The following is a 22,348-nucleotide window of genomic DNA, read 5'->3' as shown; positions in this document are numbered from 1 at the left end:
ACCGGCATATATTTTTGATTTTTTTTATTTTAAATATAAAAAAGAAAAAAAACGCCCCATGACTCTGAGAGAGAGAGAAAGAGGCATGATTCATCGACGCGTCCACATCACGTGCCGTAGTCTTTGACGCGTTCCATGTCCACTGCCACGTGTTACGTGCAACGGCCAGCTGGTAGCTTTTGTTGGAGTCAACTCCTCTTCGATTCGGAACTCGGAAGGTGCTCGGGTATCACTTGATTAATCTGTAAGTCTTAATATATAATGTTGGACATCTGGCTGTCATAATTTTACAGGCTCACTCATCGCTCTGGATAATGTTAGAATGAAGTCATGAACTATACAGTGACTTTCCACAATAGTCAACGCATAGGACTGGAATGGGAAAGATTCCTGCAGGTGATCATCAGTTCTGAAATAACTGAAAATCTACGTGACACTTCAGCACTGTAATTCTTTCCTCCACTTGTTTACATCAGATCATATACAAAGGACATTTAGAAAATGTGCCAAATATATTATATCCAGAGTTTTACCTGTGTATCTATGACACATTTTTACGGAGGATTCAGTACGATGTACGAGTCAAAATACAATATAATGTCCTGCAAAATTATTCAGATGTCACGGTTGGAATAAGAGATCCTCCGTTTGTACAATAAGGGGAAGGCTCTGAGGCGTCAACTTAGAGCCTGTTGGATCTGCATAAGTTTGCCAAGTACGCCCTTAGCAGGAAAAAAAAAGAGGTTTTGAATATAGCCAATCTGGATGGAAAATCAAAGGAATGCATCACGACACGTTAGCTGCTCATAGGAGAACATGGATGAGAAAGATATCAGTCTGCGCTGCGGCTGTTTGCCACAAAATAAACAATCAGAGGTGAAGGCTGGGCATGGGCAAGAACTTGACTAGAAGAATTCAAATCCACGTTATTTGAAAGTCAAAAGTTTTGAGTTGAATGTTTTAAAAGTTCATATCAAATGTTATTCCTGATTCTTTGTGGACTTGGCTACATTTCGTGACGTGTGTCGTTCCATGATCATTAAAATAACAGCCGTGATTGAAAAAAAAGGGCCCATGATCGAGAAAAAGCAAGACGCCAGGGAGGATTCTTCCTGCATGCTGGTGGTGCTCAGTCGTAACTTAAGTCTTCAGCTATATGAAGCAAACGACTGCAAGGTGCGGTGCGGCTTCACGAAAAAACCACACTCACCAAGAGGCCGTGCTCGAATGAAGGTCGTTGCTTCTGCCTGTTGCTAAAAAATTGAGAGCATCACAGTTGTGTGTGAAAGTCTTTCAAAAAAAAATAGCTGTATGAAAACTCTAGAGTCTAGACTCCGTCAAAGCAGTAACAATAGTTTATTACGCCGAAATCATGGAAAATGCCCCTCGAAGTTCCTTGCTCCTGTCAAATGAGAAACTCAGTGTCAAATGCGATGTCCCGATCACTCTTTAGCACTTGGCACTTTGGCAGTGTAGACTTTGGGAAACACTCTGAAACTTCTCACTCTATTACTTGTCTTGCTATACATACATATACATTGTTATGGGATGGGCTTATTATACATACACGGCCCAACACTCCCCCTCAAGATGGGTGATATATATCTATCATTCCCATCTTGTTACATGCTAGATTACATTCTTTTACTCCGAAACCTTTTGTTAAATAGTCAGCTACTTGATCACATGAGTTTACATGGCTTAATTCCAATACCATTATCTATTTTCTCCTTGGTGAAGAAATGATCTATCTCCACATGCTTGGTTCTATCATGCTGAACATGATTATTTGCAATATTGATAGCTGACTTGTTGTCGCACCAAACCCTAAAGGGGCCTTTTCTTAGCACATTTAACTCTGATAAAAGATTTCTCACCCATAACATTTCACTCACCCCAAGAGACATTGCTCTATATTCTGCTTCAGCAGTTGAACGGGACACGACTGATTGCTTCTTGCTCCTCCATAACACTAAGTTTCCTCCAATGAAGACACAATAGCCTGAAGTTGATCTCCTATCATCAAGGCAGCTCGCCCAATCAGCATCACAATAGCCTTCAACATTTAGGTGACCATGACTTTTAAACATCAACCCCTTTCCTGGACTACTCTTTAGATATCTTAGAATCCGATAAACTGCATCCAAATGCCCACTCCTTGGGTCATGCATATATCGACTCACAACACTCACTGCATAGGATATGTCAGGCCTTGTATCACATAGGTAAATAAGACGCCCAACAAGCCTCTGATATCTTTCCTTATTCACTGGATAACCCGATTCAGCACATAACTTGTGATTAGGATCAATCGGTGTTGATACAGGCCGACATCCAAGCATGCCAGTCTCACTAAGCAAGTCCAGAACATACTTTCTTTGTGAGAGAATGATGCCTTTTGGATTTCGTGCAATCTCAATACCAAGAAAGTATCTGAGTTAACCAAGGTCCTTAACCTCAAACTCCTTACTTTGATTCTCTTTAAGACGAATGATCTCTCTTTCATCATCACCTGTAATGATAATGTCATCCACATATACAGCTAGCACCGTGATCTTGCACCCCAAGTGTCTATAGAATAGTGTGTGATCTCCATTGCATTATTTGTATTGCATACCACATAGTGCACGTTTGAACCTATCAAACCACGCTCGTGGAGATTGCTTGAGACCATATAGAGACTTCTTAAGTCTACATACCTTTCCAATCACTTCAGGCTTAGAATAACCAGGGGGTATCTCCATATACACCTCCTCTTGGAGATCACCATGCAAGAAAGCATTTTTTACATCCAATTGATGCAAAGGCCACCCAAAATTTGTTGCACAAGAAATCAAAGTTCGCACGGTATTCATCTTCGCCACCGGCGCAAACGTCTCATCATAGTCGATACCATATGTCTGACTATATCCTCTTGCAACAAGTCGAGCTTTGTATCTTTCAACCTTGCCTTCAGGAGTTTGCTTCACAGTGAATATCCATTTGCAATTGACAGCTTCCTTTCCTGTCGGTAGTTTAACAAGGTCCCAAGTTTTATTCTTTTCAAGAGCATTCAGCTCTTCCAACATGGCTTCACGCCACTTGGGATCTTGTTTTGCTTCTTTCCAATCTCTAGGTATTTGAGCAGATTGTAAGGAAGCAACAAATGTTCTGTATGCAGGAGATAAGAATGCATATGAGACATAGTTACTTATATCATGCTCAAACCCGTACCTAGATGGAGGCACTCCTGCCTTAGCTCGTGTACCTTTCTGTAGTGCAATAGGCAGACCATGTGATGAGGGGTCTTGAACATAAGTCTCTGAGCCTGATGGTACATCAATGATTTCTTGTTGACTTTCATGCTCTGGGGCTAAAGGACATTCAACATTTGGGACCAATTCTATAGCCTCTGGCTGAGGCCTAAAGTTTCTTCTTGTATATACTTTTAAAGTGTCTTTATTCTGCAACCTTAGACCGGTGGAGTCATTTGCTTGAGTAGATCTCGAACCACCATTGATGACATCTATTTCCCTTTGTTGTTGCTGAGCAGGAACATTTTGAGCATGACCATTCTCCCCCTCTCGACTAGTCTCGTCTACACTTATAGAATTAGGTTCATTCGTGGAGCGTGAAACTTATTCAATTACAATCTCCATTCTTCTTGGTTGGTTATCACCTTCTCTAATGTCTGAAGCTTCACTCTCCTTTTTATGATGATCACTATCAATGATAGGAGAGTCAAGACTAGAGAACAAGGAACTCAAATCTATCTTCTCCCCATAAAATGGCTCAGACTCTCTAAATGTAACATCCATGCTCACAAATAAGCGTCTTTCACTAGGACTCCAGCACTTGTAGCCTTTTTGCACCGAGGAATACCCCACAAAGATACACTTTACTGCACATGGATCAAGCTTTCCCACTGAAGGTCTATGATCTCTAACAAAACAGGTACACCCAAACACCTTAGGTGGAACAATGAATTCATTCTTCCCAAATAACATTTCATAAGGAGTCTTCATCTGAAGCACTCTTGATGGGATCCGATTGATAAGTAGCAGTCAAAACTGCCTCACTCCACAAGAATTTTGGCACATTCATTGTATACATAAGTGAGCATGCTACTTCCAAGAGATGGCGATTTTTCCTTTCAGCAACTCCATTTTGTGGAGGTGTGTCCGGACAGGAAGTTTGATGCAATATTCCCTCAGCTGATAGGAAATTCGCAAATTCGTTATTCACATACTCAGTCCCATTATCAGTGCTGATTACCCGAACTTGAGTATTGAATTGATTCTTAACACATGCATAGAAATCCTTAAAGCACTTGAGTACCTCAGTTTTATGCCTCATGAGATATATCCATGTCATACGAGAATAACAATCAATAAATGTCACAAAATATTTCATTCCACTAATAGAGACCACAGGGGATGTCCAAACATCTGAATGGACTAATGCAAAGGGTAATGTGCTTCGGAGTCCTCTACTAATATATGGTGCTCTAGTATGCTTCTCAAATTCACATGCATCACACTCCAATTTGCTCTTGTCAACCTTGCTCATAATATTAGGAAGCGCTTTGCACATAGTCTCAAAGGACATATGACCCAACCGACAATGTTGAAGTATCACCTTAGCCTCCTCTTCACTTGTAACAACTACCAAAGCAGTACATGACTTATCTGTTCTTCTATCTAAGAACCATAGGCCATTGAGTCTAATGCCACTCCCAAGCATCCTTCCTGTCTTTCTATCCTCAATTAAACAATTTTCTCGATCAAGAGTAACACGACAATCCATATGATCTACCAAAGAACTTAAGGATACTAGATTAACTGGAAATGAGGGGACATATAACACCGATTATAATGTGATTGATGGGGTGCATCTAACTGTACCCACGCCTCTATTGGGCTGAGCAGTTCCATCAGCTGTTTGAATAGTTTCTTTACTTGTGGGAAAGAATGGAGTATATGGCGCAAATTCACCTGATGCCCCCGTGACATGTCTAGATGCACCCGAATCTAGTATCCAATTTGAATTAAATGTACCTGTGCCAGGACGAGCAACATTGACAAGGTTACCAAGAACAGTTGATGTCTCATCTCTCCTTGAAAATGTGTTCTCTTCATTTGGTTCTTTTGGAGCTGACAATAGTTCTGCACTTTTGGCCAAAAATATTTGGGCCACCTTCTCGAGTTCCTTTGCTGTGAAAAGTTCAGCCAACTTCTCAAAGACATGCTCAATCCTGCACTCCGCCATTGCTTGATTTCAGAAACAACAATCTCTTCTCCTCTTCCTTTTCTTTTTAACTCCCAGTGTATCAACACCCCAAAAAAAAATTACAGCAGGCACCTTGCCCTTCAGAAATAAGCAAGGCTAAGCAAACTTCATCACCCCTTCTACCAGATTTCTCCTCCTTGCTGCAGCAACGATCGCCCCCAATTTTCAGTGATTTCTTCAGAAATCCCAGCTGAAGTAGCACTATGCCCCCTGCTAACAGCACATAACACCAGCTCTTTCTCTTCTCAACACGTTCGTCAGGCACACGAACTGGGCACACAGCCTCCACTCCTCTTTCTCCCTCTGCACAGCACCTCGAGGAGCTCACTACCCAGCTCTTCACCTGCGCTCGCCTGCGCTCTACGCGGTACCAGGTGTCCGTCTTCTCCTCCTGCTCCTTGTTGCACTCGCCCGCACAAAGCTCGCCCGTGCGCGGCCTCCCAGACCGCGCCGCGCCGCGCCGCCGCCGGATCCGCGCTGCGCCTGGCCGTAAGCCTCCTCCCGCACGCCTCTGCTTCTCGCACGCGCCCTGCGCGCCGCCGGGGAAGGCCGCCCACCGCCGGATCCGAGCCGCCGGCCTGCTCCGCGCGCTGCTGCTCCAGCTCCTGCTCGCCGGCCGACGTCACGCCGACGAGGCCCCCACAATCGCCACCAACATCGCCCCCAGCCCTGATACCATGAAGACTTTGGGAAACATTTTGGAACTTCTCACTCTATTACTTGTCTTGCTATACATACATATACATTGTTATGGGCTGGGCGTATTATACATACACGGTCCAACAGGCAGACAGCCACTCACAGCCAACAACAGCACATGATTGCAGGATCCAGTTTAATCAGATAAACAGCATCAAGAAGCACCTACTTAGTGAGTACTTACCAAGCATTAATCGCTTCTCGTCGATCTTCCACCAGCGTACTACATACCACCTCAACAGATATGGCAATCCAGTCATCAGCGACATTGCGGCTGCTGCTGCTGCTATCCGCCTCCATGTCCATCTCGGCCCTTGCGGCCGCAGAAGCCGACGAAGAAGCCGCACTGCTCGCGTTCAAGGCCGCAGCAACTTGCGGTGCCCATGGCAGCGCACTTGCTTCGTGGAACAGCGGCAGCGCCGCCGCCGGCCGGTTCTGCAGCTGGGAGGGTGTTACGTGCGGGAGCAGGCACCGGAGAGTGGTGGCGCTGAACCTGGATTCTCACAGGCTCGCCGGCGTGCTCTCGCCGGCGATCGGGAACCTGTCGTTCCTCAGGACTCTCAACCTGAGCAAGAACGGGTTCACCGGGAACATCCCCGCGAGCATCGGCCGTTTGCGCCACCTGCAGACCCTCAACTTGAGCTACAACGCCTTCTCCGGTGAGCTCCCAGCCAACCTGTCCTCATGCACTAGTTTAACAGTCATGGCCCTCCAGTCCAACCATTTCCAAGGATACATACCCCCAGAGCTCGGCGACAAACTAGTGCTCCTCAAGAGGCTCCACCTGCGGGAAAACATCCTGATTGGCACCATTCCAACATCACTTGGCAACTTGTCGTCACTAAGTTTCCTGGACCTTGCGTCCAACCAGTTCGAGGGTGCAATCCCTACCAGCCTTGGTAGGATCCAAGGCCTCCAGATGCTTAACCTCGCCTTTAACAACCTCTCCGGGGAGTTCCCTGAATCACTGTACAACTTGTCTTCGTTGCAAGTGTTGGAAACTCTATCCAACATGCTCCATGGAGGCATTCCTGCAGACATCGGAAGTAGGTTCCCCAATATGAGGTTACTTACCCTTGCTGATAACAACTTCACTGGAACCATCCCTTCTTCTTTCTCCAACATCACTTCTCTCCAAGCATTAGACCTCTCTGTAAACATGCTCAGTGGATATGTGCCTCCCACGCTTGGCAGGCTACCAGAACTGCAAGGTCTATACTTGTACGGCAACATGTTGGAATCAGACAAAATGCAGCTACAGGAATTCATCACATCGTTGTCATATTGTAGTAAACTCCAGCTATTGTTAGCAATAATCACGCCATGGTCTGTTCCGGGCGTGCGTGACTCCGTGTGTGTTACGTGTCGCGTTGTGTTCGTGCGCGTGGGCGCCAGCAGGGAGGCTGCGGCGAGGTCGGGCGCGCCGCGCGGGTGCGACACGTTCTGGAGTCGAGGATCATGTGTGCGTGCGTGTTGCAGTTTGGATCACGGCTGTTTAGGGCTGTTGATCGTGTTGGAGTCTAGGTGCAGTACGTGCACATATTTGTGCCCAGGCTGCTGTGTGGATAGGGTCGTAGGCAGTTAGAAGTCTGTGGAGTGCATGTGTGCATGGAGCCGGTCAGCACGGAAGAAGCCGCATAGTCCGAGATGAGCGGATGGCTCTCACGGTGTTTGTTGAGCGCATCGTGCTGATCATGGTGAAGGCCGGGTGAGTGGAGGTGAGCTCCATGGTGCGTCCCTGGTGGTTAAATACACCATGTACTCCTAGTTGAGAAGTCTTGCCGAGTCTGTTTTTTTTATCAATACAAGCCAAGATACAGGAGCTTGTGCTCTGCGGCGTTCGTCACCGGCAAGTCTTGTGTGTTGTCTCCAACTCCGGCGAGCTGATCGCGAGTGTGTGAGTGAGGGCAAGGCCAACATTTGGTACCAGAGCCGGAGATGAAGATCGGCGACTCCTCAAAGGGTGATGGCAGCAGCTCACCGCGTGCGGTCATGGTGGAGCGCGTCGCCGCCTTCACGGGGGAGGCTCCGAAGCTGTCGAAGGTAAATTACCAGGAGTGGGCGCTGGAGATGCAGGTCCACTTGGAGGGCATGGAGGTTTGGGATGCTGTGGAGACGGGCTGTGCCGACCGCGGCAAGGATCGACGGGCGCTAGCCATCATCCTCCGAGGGGTGCCGCCGGAGATGAAGTCCGGGCTCGCAGCAAAGAAGAGCGTCAAGGAGGCGTGGGACGCGGTGAAGAAGATGCATGCCGGCACCGACCGTATGAAGGACGCGAGCATCCAGCGCCTCATGAAGCAGTTCGACAACTTGATGTTCCGCGACAGCGAGAGCATCTGCGACTTCGCCATGCGCATCAATGGGCTCATCACCAGCTTGCGCGAGCTCGGTGAGAAGCTTGAGGACAGTCGCGTCGTGAAGAAGATGCTGCGCGTCGTCCCCAGGAGGCTGAAGCAGTGCGCAGTGGCGATCGAGATGTTCGGCGATCTCAACAACATGTCGATCGAGGAGCTCGTCGGCCGGCTTCAGGTTGCGGAAGACGCCAACGCCGAAGAACAGGAGGCTGTCCATGGGGACAACGCCGGGCAGCTGCTCCTCACTGAGGAGCAGTGGGAGGCGCGGCGGCGGCGGCACATCGGCAAGGAGCAGGTGCGTGGCTGCCGCGACGGCCATGGAAGCGATCGTGACGACGACGACGACGGCAGCGGCAGCACAAGCTCAGGGCGCGGTAGGAGCCGCTACCGAGGCAAATGCTTTGACTGCGGCGTACGCGGACACAAGGCGAGGGACTGTCCGAAGAAGAAGAAGGAGCGAGCGCTGCTCGCCGACGTCGAGGAGGAGGCGGCGTGCTGTGAAGACCGGAGTTTATCATGTCGTGTTTAGGGGGAGTTTATCTCCCAAGTCACACATTGGTGACACCCTCAGCACTGACCGGGGTCCCACACCCACACAGTCCACCAGTGACCAGTCCGACACACGGGCCTCACACCCGCAAGGTCCACCACTGACCGGCTCGACACACGAGCACACACGGGCCTCACACCCACGGGTCCACTGGGCTTCGAGCCTACACCACCCGAGTGTGCACGGGCACAGGAGATTGCGGACCCAGCTTTGATACCAATTGTCGGTCCAAAACCAGGAGAGTTGGCCCAACCGGACGCATACCCGGGGAAAGTCCTGCTACACCCCAAAAGCTAGCCCAAGAGGTGAGTGACTCCCCCCACTTTTAAGTTGGTTCAACTCCCCCCCCCAATCAATGTGGGACTAATCCCAACAATTAATGCTCAATGACAATGCTGGTTTCTCTGGGCAACTGCCAGGTTCAGTAGTGAATCTCTCAACAAGCCTCCACGTTCTCCGATTTGAATACACAAGTATCTCCGGGACCATCCCCTCAGCCATCAGCAATTTGGTCAACCTCAGAGTCTTCATTTTAGGGGCTACTTCCATATTTGGATCAATCCCGAAGAGCATTGGTGAACTGGCAAACTTGGGGTGGCTAGGTTTGTACCAAACTAACTTGTCAGGTCAAATACCTTCATCTATCGGAAATCTCTCGAAATTAGTTAGCCTTCTTGCATTCGACAGCAACCTGGAGGGACCGATTCCAGCAAGCATAGAGAACATGACTAATTTGTTGAAGCTCGATCTATCAATGAACTGTCTGAATGGTTCACTTCCCAAAGAGATTTTAATATTGCCGGTAATCTCTATTTTCTTAAACCTATCATACAATTCACTATCAGGTTCCCTCCCTTCTGAAGTTGGCAGCTTTGGAAACCTTAACAGCCTGGTTCTGTCCGGAAACCAATTTTCTGGTGAGATACCAAATACTATTGGGGGATGCGCTGTGCTTCAAGAACTTAGATTGGACAATAATTTATTCGAAGGAAGCATACCTCAATCTATCAACAATATAAAGGGTCTGAGTGCACTCAACCTATCCGTGAATAGGTTGTCTGGTTCTATTCCTAATGCCATTGGAAATATAAATAACCTACAACAGTTGTATCTAGCATACAACAGTTTGTCAGGGCCGATACCTTCAGTTCTGCAAAATTTGACATCACTATCAAGGTTGGATCTGTCGTTCAACAATCTGGAAGGGGAAGTGCCCAAAGAGGGCATTTTTAGAAACTTGACTAACCTGTCAATTACTGGAAACAATGAACTTTGTGGTGGAATGCCTCAGCTTCATTTAGCTCCATGCCAAGTGAACACTGTGAAAAAGAATAGAAAAGGGTGGTTAAAGTCCCTAATAATAGCTCTGACAACTATTGGTGCAATCTTTTTCTTAACTTTGGTTATAGTTTCCGTTCATATCATCTGTATGAAGCTTAGACGAAAACAGCATGGCCCATTCCAACCACCAATAGTTGATGAACAGTATGAAAGAGTTTCTTATCAAGAAATAGCAAATGGAACCAATGGATTTTCAGAAGCCAATTTGCTAGGTAAGGGAAGCTTTGGCATGGTCTATAAATGCAATTTTCAAGATGATGGACCTATTGCTGCAGTGAAGGTTTTTAACCTTGAGCAATCCGGATCTACTAGAAGTTTTGTTGCTGAATGTGAAGCGCTGAGAAGGGTGCGTCACCGTTGTCTCATAAAAATCATTACATGCTGCTCAAGCATCAATCACCAAGGCCAAGAGTTCAAGGCTCTGGTTTTCGAGTTTATGCCAAATGGTAGCTTAAGTGATTGGCTTCATCCAAAATCTAGAATGCCCACATTGACCAATACTCTCAGCCTAGCACAAAGGCTCGATATATCTGTTGATATCACGGATGCCTTGGATTATCTTCATAGTCACTGTCAGCCATCAATCATTCATTGCGATCTCAAGCCAAGCAACATCCTTCTTGCAAAAGACATGAGTGCCCGAGTTGGAGACTTCGGCATATCAAGAATCCTTCCAGAAAGAGCAAGCAAAACCCTACAAAAGTTAAACAGCACAATTGGAATAAGAGGCTCCATTGGCTATATTGCTCCAGGTAACTGAAATAGTTCAATTTTGGATTTTGTTATCATTCTTAGTTCTTATATAAACGTTTTGTGCTTTATTTGCACAATTACAGAGTATGGTGTGTTAGATCCCATGGATCGTCTAGGAGTATATCATGCGGGTTAGAACCTTGATTGAGACGAAAACCTTGACATACTTGCCTCTGCTTGCCGATTTCCATGGGCCCGCTGTAGAGGTCTGAGTACGTCGGGGTAGTGGAAGCAGTGGCGGCGACGTCGCGGTGGTGACGGCTCTCCGGCGATGGCGTGGTGGCACTTCCCGACGCTGTCAGCCCTCCCTCTCGATCAGTCTAGGGTTTGAAGTGGGGAACGGTGGCGGCAGCGACGAACCTCGTACACCGAGCTGCCAGTCCCCACCTCCTCTTTATAGGGCTGCGCGACGGGGGCCCACCAGCCTCTTCTTGGGCTGGGCGCCCCTGATCAGGGCGCGAGTCAAGGGCCCAAACACGGCCGTTGGGCCAAGTCTGGTGGAGATCAACCTAACATTCTCCCCCTTGATCTCCTCTTATACTTTCAACTTTATATCTTTTACTTCTTTTCATATTTCATCACAGATTAATGTATAGAGCAGCTTCATCGTCACGGTCAGTTGCCGATAGATTCAACAACTACAATGTACGTCTCTGTTCTGAAATAGATTCTTTAGCTTTTGGGCCCTTTATGGTCCGGAAAACACAGGCTATACCATAAACCCATGTCAACTGTGCGTTCTATGTACACACTGGGCGGTAAGTCTTTAATGAGTGGATCCACAAACACTTGGCTGTCATTTAAACTCACAATGCATTTCAATCATGATTCCGGACTTTCTCCTTTACAACGTATAACTTTGTGTCAACGTGTTTGGCACCACAGTTGACTCGTTGTCATAGGAGCAAACTAGTTTAAAAGTTATCGCTGCTGTCAACCATTATCAACTCCGGGTACAGGTTCCATTAAGCCTTTTGCCTGTCCCTCAGCCTCATATCATGCTATACTATATCTTTGCATCACATTGATCATAATTGCTTTATTTTGGAGCTTTTCCACACAAAACCTCCAAATGTGAAAGTTAGCGACAATTGTGGATTTCGCTACACATTTCACAAGTTCTACTTTTGTACTCACAATCTTTTGAGAGTACTTGATCTTTCCAACTTAGCATGAGGCCAACATTCTTAATTTCAATTCCAGTGATCTATCTCTGGATTGTACTTTTGTCAAAATAACCCGGATACACAAACTATGTCAGGGTAAGTTCTTTACTTGCGCGCTTATAAAGCTTCCAACAGCTGAAGCATATGGGACTATTTCTGTTTCACATTGGTCCCTGGAACACTAAGGTTCCCAAAACTATTACCCTTGACAATAGGAATAGGCGTATGTTTACTCATTCGCATACTTCATTTCTTTAGAAGCTTTCCTGAGTATGCCTTTACAGTAACCATAATACCCCTTTCTTTTATCTCGATGAGTCTCAATTCGTAAAATGAAAAACTCATCACCGAGATCAAAACTTGAGGACAAGAATTCTTTATCTATCAGTATATTAACACCATCACTAGAAAGTAGGATGTTATCTTCATTTAAAATGTGGAAATCAGATTTCCCATTCTTTTAGTTTGCTTAAAAGCTATTGCCCTCCTCAATCTCTTTTTAAACACCCAAAATTTCATACTGTTTCATTGAAACTTTAGATACCACCGTCTCATGGCTTACTTCAATCCATAGATGGATTTACTATTGTGGTAAATCGTATGTTCTTTCTTCTCTTTGACTAAAACTTTTGTCACAAATTTTGCTTTATATCTTTCAACATTCGCTCTGGAGTCACATTGCGTTTGTAGGTCCACTATAACCTACTGTGATGTCTCTTTCAGGAATCACTTCTTTTTCCATGACCTTAACCCATGGAATTCTCGTAACTCTTCAAATGGGGTGGAATCAACATCCATGTGATTTTCTTTACTTTGTATGAGGCTGCTGTTGCTCCTTTTTGCCAAATGGCTATGGACTAAATAGTCTCTTGCATAATAAGACCCTTCTTTATATTATTCATCTTCTTTAAAAAAACTAACAACAGGTGTTGTATACAACATCAACAAGTATGAGAAACTTATTGCTCCTGAATCATCGAAGTGGACACACATTCCTACTTCTCTTCAAGGCTTAGGTCTCCACATACCATGCTCCCCCAGACTATTCCATCTTCTGTAAAAATGGCATATCAGTAAATCTCTTGTTTGGGTTCCATCTGTTAAAGACTTTATATATGCCCTGAAGCACCGTCTTACTATCTTTGAGGGTTGTCCAGTATGAATACTAAAATTTAGCTATTTCTTTATATAGGGGTATCAGTATAGTGACCGTTGTACTCCCCCTAACGGTCAAACTTATTCTTTAATAGATCATCTCTTGCTTTCAATGCATATTACAGGGGAGTATTTGTATTAACTGTCTCATATTTCTCCCCCTCGAAATGTGGCTTGAACATTTCTGCCACAATTTCGAAAACTATTTACAACTTTTGTGAATGAGGAAACTTTAATTACTTACTTCATCCACATGATTACGTCATGCAGAACAAAGTAATTTTTAGTTCGTATGGGAGTACTTTTTACTCATTTCACTTTAAGAACTCAACGGAGTCCTTTATTTCATATGAGTTCTTTTTCCTTGTTTCACTTTAAGACCTTTTGCAAGTCACGCTCGCATATCACTCTTATCTTGAGGTTCGTATGTAACTTTTCATTCTTTTTAAACTCATTGAGTGCTTAATCACTGTGACACAATAGAAGTGCCTAATCAATTCTAGAATAGCAAAGCTACTCCTAACTTTTCTTCCAGTATGAGATAAACCAGCACATGAGTCATCACAACTTTCTCCTGCCATACAGGATTGGCACTATGCCAACTTTACCCCGTCATGCGGGTATTATTTCATACTTTTTCCAGACATAAATGTCAGAATTGGCTCATATCAAATTCAGAAATAAATCGGAATATTCCATAACACACATGCTTAATCCGACGTTGGTCAAATTAAACATGTATGAGTTATCACAACTTTGAATAAACTCAAAATAAATCCTACTTGATAGAGAGTACATAAGAGATATTTCTCAATACGATCTCTTATTGCTCTATCTTCTTTTCTTGGATCAACATGTATAAGTACTTTTCTTTTCAAGCCATTCTTTAAAGAGAATACACTTTCTCATGCGATGGTCTTCTTTCTTTTTGAGTCACAGGTAATCAGTTCATTTTCTTTTATCCCTTCAAGAAGGGCTACACGCAAAACTTTGTCTGAAAAGACAATAATTAAAACTTTAAGTTCTATTCTATATCACCGTTGGGCAGAAATAGAATAAAACATTTTTCTTTTACATTAATTCCATATCACCGTTGGGCAGAAACAGAATTAATGAATGGAAAACTTAATAAACTTTAAAATCATGTATCTGCTCCTCAAAATTAAATTCTCCCATTGGTTTGAATTTAATTAGAGGATAATCAACTTTATTGCAGCGAAAACTTGGAGAATATGTTTCTCTAGTTTAAGAGCAGTTCTTTGTCTATTCTCTGAAAAATGGCCACTTTGATGCAACATCTACTAGAGACTTTAAACTTTTAAACTTTAGGCTATAACTCATGAAATTATAATATTGTTATCATCAACGTTGGTCAGAAAATAACAATACCATAATTAAATTAAATTTTTTATTCTTTGAGAATTATCTTTGAGACATCAAATGGCATTAAAATGCCAAAACTTAGCTTTGACTTTAAACAGCGGAAGCTTTTCTATCTTTTACCCACAGGGAAAAACTTATTTAAGACTTTAAGACTATTCTTCCAATTAATTCTTCTCGTTGGTTCCGACTTAATTGAAAGATAGCAACAGTATAACACCGGAAATCTTTTTCTTTCTTTATGGCAGCGGAAAACTTTTCTTTCTTTTCAGAAATAGTACTTTGTACTCATTTTCTCCCTAAACAATTTATCTCGTTGGTTCAAAATTGAATAGAGATAAAACTCTACAATGCTCTTAAGAATAATTCTCCGGTTGGTTTGAATTAGAATTAAGAGCAACACCTTTAAAATTTGCAGCCGAAACAAGTGAAAATATTCTATATTCAGAAGCATTACTGTACTTGTGAATTCTCTAAACAATATACGTGTTGGTGCAAAATTGGATAGAGGTCAAAGTACAAGCAAAAGCACCAAACTATTAAACAAGATGCTTCTGGAAATATAGAAAACCTTTAAACTTTCATTCCTATGCTTTCGGCCAATACTGTGCGCGCAGCCCAACTTGTCAGCGCCTTTGCCTGCGAACCAGCCCGCGCGGACCCGGCCCAAACTCAATGGAAAAGCTCCTACGCGCACGCAGCCTGCTTTCCGGCCCAGCTTGACCCATTCGCACGCGGCCTGCAGAGCCGCGCAGCCCTTTCACCCCTGCCTGGGCCTAGGGCCCAGCAACCGACGACTAGGCTGCCGAATCGGCCCGGCTCGGCGTGGCACCCTCGCCCATAATGGGCTCATTTCAGCCCAGCAGTCGACTGGGGAGCTCTTGGCCGTCGGATTCAATCTGACGGCTCTCCTTGATTTTCGGCCGATCAAAACTAGGGGCGGCCGGCTCTCCCCCGGGAACCCTAACCTCATTCTCCTCTTGCCTTTCTCTCTCATGCCGAGCGGCGGTGACTGTGTGGCCGGAGGTGGAATTGCCGGCGCCGGCGAGTCGACGGCGCTTGCGCGGCTCCACTGTTGGCTCCTCTACGGCCCTGAACTTTCCCCGCCTCCCCTTTTCTCTCTCTCATCCGGCGCATAGAGGCGGCAGTTGGCCATGGCAGCAAAAGGAGAAGCGGCTGCGGCACCGCCGGCCCCCACGCCGACGAGCGCGCTCGCCTGTGCGGGAGCGCGCCGCCGTCGAGCGGGCTAGCAGCGGCGCCCTTAGCCCACGCGCGCACGGAGGCGGAGCTCCCTCTAGAGCGCGGCGTGGCGGATCTGTCCGTGTAAAGGCGGTCCGGCGCCGGCGAGCCGGCCTCTCGTGCTGCTGTCCCGCGCGGCTACGGCCGGCGGTGAGGGGCGGCACCGAGACCCAGGGGAGTCCCGCTGCCTCATTCTTTTCTAGGATTAGGGTTTGACGTACCGAATCCCTTCTGTTCTTTTCTTTTTCGATTTATGATCGATTGTTTCTTTTGATTCGAGGACGAATCTTCTTTCCCACACTCGATCTACTCTCTAGATCGGCTCTGGTACCATTGTTAGATCCCATGGATCGTCTAGGAGTAGATCATGCGGGTTAGAACCTTGATTGAGACGAAAACCTTGACATACTTGCCTCTGCTTGCCGATTTCCATGGGCCCGCCGTAGAGGTCTGAGTACGTCGGGGTAGTGGAAGTAGTGGCGGCGACGTCGCGGTGGTGACGGCTCTCCGGCGATGGCGTGGTGGCGCTTCCCGACCCTGTCAGCCCTCCCTCTCGATCAGTCTAGGGTTTGAAGTAGGGAACGGTGGCAGCAGCGACGAACCTCGTACACCGAGCTGCCAGTCCCCACCTCCTCTTTATAGGGCTGCGCGACGGGGGCACACCAACCTCTTCTTGGTCTGGGCGCCCCTGATCAGGGCGCGAGTCAAGGACCCAAACATGGCCGTTGGGCCAAGTCTGGTGGAGATCAACCTAACATGGTGAAGGTTCTTCTGTTTCAGCTCTTGGAGATGTTTATAGCCTCGGCATATTGCTGCTTGAGATGTTTACGGGAAGGAGCCCAACTGATGACGTGTTCAGAGGATCATTGGATCTGCACAAGTTTTCAGAGGACGCTCTTCCAGAGCGAATCTGGGAGATAGTCGACACAAAAATGTGGTTGCATACAGATGCCCATGACCAAACCACAAGAAGTAGAATTGAAAATTGCTTGGTTGCTGTCATTGGTCTCGGAATATCCTGCTCAAAGAAACAACCAAGAGAGAGGATATCGATACAGGATGCGGTCATTGAGATGCATGCTATCAGAGATTCCTACCTTATGTTTGCCAGACCTCTTGAGTAGAACATGGAGGAGTAGCAACATTTCTGCAGCAATTTGCAACACTTCAACTCTATTATTCTGTACTTAACAATTTGCATTTGCTTATATCAGATTTATGCAAGTGGATTGGTTATGTAAAATGCAACCAACAGTACATAAATCTAATGATAGAAATGTGTTGTTTCCCTGTAGTTTGCAATGGTACAGATGAACTCTAAGAGCAGTTGCTGTTGCACATTTTGTGGAGTATGGGGGATGCTCTGAGATTGTAGTGACTGGTGATGTATATAGCTAGCTGATCCGAAAATCTGGCTTCATGTACAGTCAAAGGACACCATTACAATGAGCAGAATCAAAGATTGCCTAGCATCTGTCTTCAGGCTTGCCATATCCTGTTCAAAGCAACATCCCTGGGACCGAATGATGATGGGCAACGCAGCAGTAGAGATGCACACAATCAGAGATTCATACCTCAAGTTTTCCAGTGTGCTTGAGATCAAAGACACCACTTCAACTCATTTGTAAAAGCAATGATCACAGGTGAATGTAGGACAGGGTATGTTATAGATGTATGCAATACCTGAAATAATTAAAGCTATATAAGTTGTCTGAATTGGAACTTTATGTCTCATATGGGTGTTTTCTTTGCACAACAGCAAAGAAAAAAAAAAGTAAGATAAGTGCAAATTTCACCTCATTAGTATGTGCAATGTTTGGAAGTTCACTTCAGTGGGCATACGAACATAACTTGGGCCATGTTGCACTTTTCCATGATTGCAGGGCACGAGAGGTTGAGAGCGTAAATCTCACCTGACCCAGAGCTGCATGTGCAGCTACAAACTCAAATCTGATGTGCAAGATCCCGACCCAGAGCCACGTTTGAATTCAAATATGAAAATTGACTAAACCAAAAAACAAATCAGACATCTCCATTTTAAGTGAATACAAATTTGTTGTAGCCACCAAATTCTTGGCTTGAGCAAAACGACAGGTAAAGTTCTCAAAGCGTAAAACAGACAATACAACAAGCTGATGCCCTCAGAATAGCAGCAGATCCAGCCATCCAGGAATACTTTGGTCTACATTGCAGTTGGGCTCTAAGTGAAACCTAGAGAAAGTATACCTGTACTAAATGTAGGCTTGGAATTGTGTGCACTTAAATAACCTGTTAACTGGTAGAAGAAGATCAACAAAATGAAATGACATCACTAGGAGAACAATTGCAGAAAAAACAATAAGAGCTGCAGGTTGTGCAAGATACACATTTCATTCTTCCCAGCTTGTTTTTTTCATAGGTTAGATTGCAAGTAATTTTAGGTGATGGGACAGAGAAGCATGATACAGTGGACATTCAAAACAGCAACAAACAAGCATGTTGTGGTACATGATCCTGAAATAACCAAAGCCACATGAGTTATGTTTCAGTTTGCATAGCTATGTTCACTGGAGCAATAGGAAGTTGTAGGTGGCAAGCAATTTAACGATATGCATCAAAGTCTCAAGCTTCAGAATAGCAGAAAAAACAGTACGTAAACTCATAAGTATCCTTAGAATTCTAGAATGCAAATGATATCAAAAACAAAAATACTGCTAGCCCTCCCAAAGCAGTACAGCCGCACGAGACCAAAACTTCTACCTTCCAAGCAATTCTAGTACAGCCGGACACTGCCCTGCCACCGCCGCTACTGTACAGCAGCAATTCATCAGACCACCGTTCATACCGGACTAACAGCCTCGGAGTCGCGCGTGGTTGCAGCATGGGATCTGACAAGCAAAGGCAGATGGCCGCAACAAGATCATCGGAAGAATAACTCGAATAAATCAGAATACAGAAACCAAACTAAAAATGCTCCGGTGTCACAACACAGGTCAAAAAAAAAACGCAAAGCAATCATAGCAAGCTTGACGCATTGACTGACAGGGGTCGTGAGTGAGATACCCAATCCAGACCTAACGCCGAAATGACCAAGATTTAAATAGGCACCGCCAATATACCATCAGATAACGTCAACTGATCCAGTTCATACAGAAAAGAACATTACCAGGAACCACCAACACCCAACTACACCATCCTACAAGCCCAACCCAGGAAACTAGCATCACTACAAGGAGGAACACCTTCAGACAAGGAGGGGAAAGCCTAGCTTCTGGTTTCTGTGATTGGGCTTGGTGTGTCCTGCTCAAAGAAGTGGCCAAGAGAGCGAATGGTTGTGCAAGATGCAGCCGTGCAGATGCATGCAATCAGAGATGCATACCTCAATGTTGCCACTGTCACGGCAGCTTGCTGGATGGGAATTTGGAAGAAACAACAGAGCCATCAATCAATGTGTTGTGAAACAACCATATGAGTAGATCAAATAGTTCAGTCTACATTTATGGCGTGCTTCCACACTTCCTGTACAATCTGTCCTTGCTGAGAGACTTTGAGGTACAAGAAAATATGCTGTCTGGAACTATTCCTGCTGATATTGGCGGTCGGTTCCCCAGCATCAAAATTCTTAGCTTTGCTGACAACCGATTCAGTGGATCTATCCCAACCTCACTCTCCAATCTATCTGCACTCACAAAACTTGGCTTTTATAAAACAGTTTCAGTGGGTATGTGCCTCATGATTTGGGGAGGTTGCAAGGTCTCATTTACCTGTCCTTGAATGACAACAAGCTTGAAGCAAACCATAGACATGGGTGGGAATTCATCACTTCGATGGCAAACTGCACCAAGCTTCAGCTTCTGGTCCTTGCCAAAAACTCTTTCAGCTGGCAACTTCCTAGTTCAATCAGTAACCTGTCGACAACTCTCCAAGCTCTTTGTTTGGGAAACAATAGGATTTCTGGGGTTATTCCATTGAATGTCGGCAACTTGGTTGGTCTTAAAACACTTGAGATGGCAAATACTTCTGTATCTGGACCAATTCCAGAGAGCATTGGTCAGCTAAGAAACTTGGTTGTGTTAGGCTTTTACAACACTATCGTGTCAGGCCTTATACCTTCATCAGTAGGAAACCTTACACAGTTGAATAGCCTTTATCCATACTATGGCAACTCGGAGGGGCCAATTCCAACAAGCCTTGGAAAGTTGAACAATCTGGCTGTCCTCGATCTGTCAACAAATCGACTCAATGGCTCGATTCCAATAGAGGTGTTAAAACTATCTAAACTCTATCTGCTTAGACTTATCATACAATTCATTGTCTGGGCCACTTCCTACTGAAGTTGCCAACTTGGCAAGCATTAACCAACTGATTTTGTCAGGAAACCAATTCTCAGGCAATATACCTGATTGTATTGCGAAATGTGTATCGTTGGATCAGCTGTTGTTGGATCAGAACTTATTTGAGCGAAGCATAACTCAATCTCTCGAGAATTTAAAAGGTCTTGCTTTACTGAACCTGACCATTAATAAGCTGTCAGGTAGTATTCCTGATGCCCTTGCTACTATTGGCAACCTGCAACAATTGTACCTAGCACACAATAACTTGTCAGGTCTTATCCCCACAGGTCTACAGAATTTGTCTTCCTTGTCAAAACTGGATTTGTCCTTCAATCATCTGCAAGGTGAAGTGCCAAAAGGAGGTGTTTTTGCAAATGCAACTGACTTGTCAATTGATGGAAATGGTGAGCTTTGTGGTGGAAAGATTCAGCTTCATTTAGCACCATGATCCACGCCTGCTGCAGAAAAGAGAAAAAAAATGTCAAAATCCCTAATGATCACCATATCATCAATCAGTGCGCTTGTATTTATAGTTTTACTAGATGTTCTTATTCAGTTGATCCACAAAAAACTCAGACAAAGACAGGAAAGCCAATTGACTACAACAGTAGATGATGAACAATTTGCAAGAGTTTCTTATGATGAATTGTCAAATGGAACCAATGGATTTTCAGAGGCCAATTTGCTTGGACAAGTAAGCTATAGCACCGTTTATAAATGTATGTTACCTGCTCACGGTATTGTTGCGGCAGTAAAGGAGTTTAACCTACAACAGTCTGGGTCCAACAGAAGTTTTGTTACTGAATGCAATGCACCACGAAGGGTGCGTAATCGTTGTCTTGTAAGGATCATTACCTGTTGCTCGAGCATCAATGCACAAGGTCATGAATTCAAGGCACTGGTTTATAAATTCATGCCCAATGGTAGTTTAAAAGATTGGCTTCATCCAGAATCTGAGGCAGAGGAACGCAATCTGGGCAATACTCTCAGCCTAGCTCAGAGACTAGGTATTGCTGTTGATATCATGGACACGTTGGATTATCTTCAAAACCAGTGCCAGCCACCAATAATTCATTGTGATCTCAAACCAAGCAACATCCTTACAGACGATATGAGTGCCTGAGTTGGAGATGTCGGCATATCAAAAATTATTCCTGATAACACAAGCAACACTCAGTCAAATTCAGTTAGCTTCACTGGAATAAGAGGCTCCATTGGTTATCTCCCTCCAGGTAAATTATTACAAATGTCTGTTGTTATCTTCAGCCTTAATTTCTAACCTGTCAAATCATGTACTTGCTACCTAAAAGACTTATACCTATATCAACTAATTCATGGTGTGCAAATAACTGTAGAGTATGGTGAGAGTTCTGCCGCCACAACTCATGGGGATGTTTACAGTCTTGGCATATTGTTGCTTGAGATATTTACTGGGATGAGCCCTACTGATGACATGTTCAAAGATTCCTTAGACAGTTAGACCTGCATAAGTTTGCCAAGGCTGCTCTCCCCTACAAAGCCATGAAGGTAGCGGATCCAGCAATTTTGCTGCACGAAGAAACACAGGGTAGAGATGCTTCCAATGCTGCCCTGTTGAGAAGCAGAACTGAGGGTTGTCTGGTTTCTGTGATTGGGCTTGGTGTGTCCTGCTCAAAGTGGCCAAGAGAGCGAATGGTTGTGCAAGATGCAGCCGTGCAGATGCATGCAATCAGAGATGCATACCTCAATGTTGCCACTGTCACGGCAGCTTGCTGGATGGGAATTTGGAAGAAACAACAGAGCCATCAATCAATGTGTTGTGAAACAACCATATGAGTAGATCAAATAGTTCAGTCTACATTTTATTTTGCAGATATTTGTTTATATCTAATCCTCTTTTGGTCAGGCATGTGAAATGTATGTGTTATAAAGCCAAGAAGAGTGGACAGGGCATTTTGGGAAGCTAGGACTTATAATGTCGACATTCTTCTTAATTTTTAGTTATGATGCTTTTTCGAAATTTTAAAATGTCATAGAGCTATATCACTATTGCTAGTATTACTCATCCACTTACTGTCTGCTCACGCACTGCATTCAAAAAGTGAAGATGTGATGAAGCAGCTCACCATGGACGTAGCGGGGAGGCCGAGA

At 44.8% G+C, this 22,348-nt stretch overlaps 1 protein-coding gene and 3 long non-coding RNA genes across 4 annotated transcripts; 1 reads left to right on the top strand and 3 right to left on the bottom strand.

The window, feature by feature from the left end:
• Window positions 1-1,296: 1,296 nt before the first annotated feature.
• On the bottom strand, window positions 1,297-6,253 carry LOC120675066. The gene is made up of 2 exons (XR_005675212.1): window positions 6,152-6,253; window positions 1,297-1,402 (listed from the first exon to the last, which is right to left on the bottom strand). It is a non-coding gene; the product is annotated as an uncharacterized LOC120675066 (long non-coding RNA).
• LOC120675063 (receptor kinase-like protein Xa21) lies at window positions 5,829-17,558 on the top strand. Its single transcript, XM_039956156.1, has 5 exons — window positions 5,829-7,282; window positions 9,263-10,964; window positions 11,049-11,051; window positions 16,662-16,825; window positions 17,300-17,558. The coding sequence occupies exons 1-5, from the start codon at window positions 6,212-6,214 to the stop codon at window positions 17,531-17,533; spliced, it is 3,174 nt and encodes a 1,057-aa protein (XP_039812090.1). The 5' UTR covers window positions 5,829-6,211; the 3' UTR covers window positions 17,534-17,558.
• Window positions 16,740-18,858, bottom strand: LOC120675064. The gene is made up of 4 exons (XR_005675210.1): window positions 17,702-18,858; window positions 17,480-17,588; window positions 17,003-17,400; window positions 16,740-16,923 (listed from the first exon to the last, which is right to left on the bottom strand). It is a non-coding gene; the product is annotated as an uncharacterized LOC120675064 (long non-coding RNA).
• A 112-nt stretch (window positions 18,859-18,970) lies between these two features.
• Window positions 18,971-20,659, bottom strand: LOC120675065. The gene is made up of 2 exons (XR_005675211.1): window positions 19,649-20,659; window positions 18,971-19,563 (listed from the first exon to the last, which is right to left on the bottom strand). It is a non-coding gene; the product is annotated as an uncharacterized LOC120675065 (long non-coding RNA).
• Between the last annotated feature and the right edge of the window lie 1,689 nt (window positions 20,660-22,348).

This window comes from Panicum virgatum, chromosome 5N (genome assembly GCF_016808335.1).
Source record: "Panicum virgatum strain AP13 chromosome 5N, P.virgatum_v5, whole genome shotgun sequence".
Lineage (NCBI taxonomy): Eukaryota > Viridiplantae > Streptophyta > Magnoliopsida > Poales > Poaceae > Panicum > Panicum virgatum.
Note: the sequence above shows the minus strand (reverse complement) of the source record. Positions and strands in the feature narration are given on the sequence as shown.

Bases quoted from the DNA above. Each gene is read 5' to 3' on its own strand.
- LOC120675063 (XM_039956156.1), top strand. From the start codon at position 6,212: ATGGCAATCCAGTCATCAGCGACATTGCGGCTGCTGCTGCTGCTATCC. The intron at 7,283-9,262 runs ATCACGCCATGG...ATGCTCAATGAC, and splicing joins TCCAGCTATTGTTAGCAATA to AATGCTGGTTTCTCTGGGCA. The intron at 16,826-17,299 runs GTCGACACAAAA...TGATGTATATAG, and splicing joins CAGAGCGAATCTGGGAGATA to CTAGCTGATCCGAAAATCTG.